The sequence below is a fragment of the Chlorella variabilis genome, assembly GCF_000147415.1.
Source record: "Chlorella variabilis unplaced genomic scaffold CHLNCscaffold_28, whole genome shotgun sequence".
NCBI lineage: Eukaryota > Viridiplantae > Chlorophyta > Trebouxiophyceae > Chlorellales > Chlorellaceae > Chlorella > Chlorella variabilis.
The window spans coordinates 185,457-189,161 of record NW_005435060.1 but is presented as its reverse complement, the minus strand read 5'-3'; the positions used below and the strand labels follow the sequence as shown (position 1 = coordinate 189,161).

The 3,705-nt window shown below is 67.2% G+C and overlaps 2 protein-coding genes across 2 annotated transcripts in view; one reads left to right on the top strand and one right to left on the bottom strand.

Moving 5' to 3' along the window:
- CHLNCDRAFT_140022 (hypothetical protein) overlaps window positions 1–291 on the top strand; it is a gene marked incomplete at both ends in the record, with an annotated part of 3,893 nt that extends 3,602 nt beyond the window's left edge. The window contains one exon of the mRNA XM_005843655.1: window positions 202–291. Coding sequence (XP_005843717.1) covers window positions 202–291 — 90 coding nt within the window. The remainder of the gene's footprint in view (window positions 1–201) is intronic.
- Window positions 292–3,180: 2,889 nt separating this feature from the next.
- CHLNCDRAFT_14864 (hypothetical protein) overlaps window positions 3,181–3,705 on the bottom strand; it is a gene marked incomplete at both ends in the record, with an annotated part of 1,678 nt that continues 1,153 nt past the window's right edge. Inside the window, one exon of the mRNA XM_005843594.1 lies at window positions 3,181–3,305. Within this exon, the coding sequence (XP_005843656.1) occupies window positions 3,181–3,305 (125 nt within the window). The remainder of the gene's footprint in view (window positions 3,306–3,705) is intronic.

Sequence of the window (3,705 nt, the reverse complement as noted above, 5' to 3'; positions counted from 1 at the left end):
TTCGGCAGCAGAGGTGAGGTTGGTATAGGGGGGCGGGGCGGGCAGCGCTCGGCGTGGTTTCCGTGTAGCGGCAACAATGAGTGCCAATGCGCGCTTTGTGCCCCGCAAATGCGGCAACCACATGCACCGGGCGCGCACGTCCCCCACCTGGCTTGCTGCTGCCGACCCGCATCCCTGCCCCGCCGCTCCCGCGCCCTGCAGGCCAAGCGGGAGGAGAAGCTGCGGGCGGCCGCGGAGAAGCTGGCCAAGCGGGAAGCCGCCAAGAAGCTGAAGTTTGCGCGGCGGCACTGAGCCCTCCCCAGCCACCCTGATTGCTCAGCATCCCCTCTGTCTAGAATTCTTTCTTGAATCCACAGTGATCCCTCTTTCGGTCGGTTGCCCCCCTGCCCTGCCCTGCCCTGCTCCGCTCTGCTGCTCACCTCTCCCGCCCTCTCCCGCCACCCATGCCATGCACCTAGACTATCGGCCAGCGGCCATTGATATTTCCATCCGCACATGTGCATGCGCTCCGCTGCGTGTCCCGCGGTGTCGCACCGGTGCCGGTACCGCACTTTGATTGGCATCACTGATTTTGTTAGGAGTGCTGCAACGTCCAAACCAGGCAGGCGGAGCTGTGGCTCAGCAAGGTGTGTGGATGGGAAGGCGCGGCCCGCAGGAGATGAGCAGCGCTTTGCGTGCAGGCAGGCCAGCAGGGCGGCAGTCGGGTGGGTGGCGGCGGGCGGGGTCGTGGGTGGCAGGTGGGTGGCGGCTTGGGGTGTGCTTACAATCGTCCTGGGCTGGCTGCCAGGCAGGCAAGGGGGTCAGTGGCTGCCCGCCGGCCTCGCTCACCGCCGCTGGTGGCGCACCAGCGTCAGCGCCAGCAGGGTGAGGGCGAGGAAGGCCAGGAAGAAGAGGCACTCCCAGCCCAGCCACGCCCACTTGGACACGTGCTGGAGGTCAAAGTAGTGCAGCACCCGCTCCCCGCCAAACGCCACCACGTTGCGGCCGCCCTCAAACTGCGCATATGGCGTGGGTGGCAGGCGGCCCCACTCAGGGCCAGGCCCCTTCCCCCCGCCCCTTCCTTTCCACCCCCTCTCTTGATGCCCCTTGATCACGTGTGCCTCCTGCCCAAGGTCTGCTCACGCGGCCTATCATAGCGGGGTGACTGTAACACAGTAACCCAGTCGTGCCGCCAAGCCAGGCTTAAGCCATGTCACCTGATTGACCATGAGGGCGCCCCAGGAGTATCGCAGGTACGAAATGGCGCCGTACCAGATCCAGTACGGCCTGCGGCATGGCGGACGGGGAAGCACGCGGTGGCAGGCGCGGCGCGGCCCATGGGCAGGCGCGTGAGGGAGGGAACAGCGGGGCGGCGCAGCCAGCGGCCCGCTCACGGGATGCTGCTCCACGGGATGAGGAAGCCCGAGAAATCTGTGCAGGGCGGGAGGGGGCTGGCGCTGATCAGCGCCCGCCGGGGGACGGCGAGACTGGCATGACTGATTCAGGGCTTGCATGGCATCAAGGCAGGCCAGTTCATGCTTGCAAGCAAGCAAACAAGCAGGCCAGTTCATGGCTCACAGAGGAGCGAGGTGGTGTAGACGGGGAGCGCCATGGATGCCACGTCCAGGGAGGAGCACAGGGCGCCGACCAGCAGCGCCAGCACTGCGCTTGCGCACAGAGGCGGGGAGCCTGGCGGCTCTGGAGCTGGCAGAGCTCTAAAATGAAAGAAGAAAGAACGAACGAAGGAAGAAGAAGAAGGAAGAAATTGTTGCAGCCCACACACACACACCTACGCCGACGGAGGAGGTCACGAGGTAGGTCAGCCAGAAGAGCGCGACGCTGCCTTGCAGGGCGACGAGGTAGAAGGTGAGGGCGCAGTACGGGAAGCTGGTGGCCACGGTCACCAGCAGCTCCTCCGCGACCTTGTACATCTGCGGTACATCTGCGGGACACCTTTACCTTAAAGCTTCACCTTGGACACGCAGCTGCAGGGCGGGCGGGTTTACACTGCTGGCAGCGGGCTGCCCATGCGCCCTTGCACCCTGCCTGCACCAAGCTTAAGCAGCTGGTTGGTGTACCAGGTAGGTGATGGGAAGGTACAGGCCGTCCGACACCTCCCGCAGGAACACCGCCCGCTCAGCCACCAGCGTGGGCAGCACGCCCATGGAGCCGTACGCGCACGACGTGGACACCATGAACAGCACGGCTGCAGGCAGAGGCAGGCAGGCAGAGGCGGGCGGGCAGGCGGGCTGGCGGGCTGGCAGAGGCAGGCTGGCAGGCTGGCAGGCAGGCAGGCGGGCAGGCTGGCACAGATGGGCGGCGAGAGCGGGGTGCTGCGATGCTAGCCGCGCCCTCGCTGCCGCCCGCCTGCCTGCGATGCTGGTGGCGTGCTCCGCGTCCAGCTCGTCGCCAATGGACCAGTACACGGTGGCCAGCAGGAACACGGGGATGGCGGGACTGAGCGCGCGCGGCAGCAGCCAGGCGGGCTGGGTGTAGGCGCGCGCTGCGGGCGGCGGCGGCGGCACAGGCAGGCGGCAGTCGATGGCGGGGAGCTGGGAAGGCTCAGCGGGCTCAGCAGCACGTGTGCCCGGGTACGCCACGCCGCAGGCAGCCTGCCAAACCACCATTACACACACACACACACACACACAGTGCAGGCAGCCGGCCAAACCATCAACGCCAGCGGCAGCCGCAGCTCGCCTCCGCGGTACCTCGCCAGGACCAGCAGCCCCCACCACCAGGGCGTCACCGTGCCCTGCCCCAGGCCGCCGCCCAGGTGCAGCAGGCGCTGCAGGCGGTGGTGGTCGGCGCCGCCGTCGGCAGGCTGCGGAGCCGCCGCCAGCAGCGCCCGCATCTCCTCCTCGTTGCGCCGCCGCAGCTGGGAGCCGGCGTACGCGTCGGCAAAGGCGGCGGCCGCATCGCCGCCCTGCTTGCTGGCGGCGGTGGTCACGTCGATCACAAAGTCGGAGATGCCTTCCGAGGGCCGCCGGGCGCGCAGGTGGGGGAAGTGGGCCGCAAAGAAGGCGGTGGCGGGGTCGCCTGCAGGACGCACGACGGGATGCGGCGCTGCAGCAGCCGGTCACACTGCCCGCGCGGCTGGCTGTGCCCGAGCAGCCCAGGTTCAGGCATGCCGGCGGATGGATGCCGTTCCTCATGGGAGGGAGGGCAGGGAGGGTGCTATGATGCACACCCACCGTTGTCCCCAAAGTACACCACCCGCCCCTTCTGCAGTACCAGCATGCGGTCAAACAGCGCAAAGGTGTCGGGCGAGGTGCTGTGCACGGTGCCGCAGACGGCGATGCCGTCCAGCGCCAGCTCGCGCAGCGCTGCGGGGGCGCCAGGCAGGCAGGGGGCGGGAGGGGGGGTCGGTGTCATGCTACCTGGCGGTACCACAGGCTGGCAGTACCACAGGCTGGCAGGCGCCGGCGTGCAGGCGGCCGCCTTGCTTGCTTGCTTGTGTGGGCTTAAAGTCTGGTAAAGCAAGAACTAGCTTGCAACATAGACTCCCCGCCGAAACGGGACGGGAACCGGGCGAAAGCAGAGAAAGCAATAAAACAGGGGTGGAGCAAGGCGACATGCAACGCAAGCAGCTGACAGGGCACGCATCGAAACGTGTGTATGACTGGCAAAGTGGCATGGCGCATTGGGGAGAAACGCAACGGTACGGGAGCATGGGCTGGCCAAACGGCAGTGCTTCCGCACTAGGTCACGCTAGGTCACTAGAAA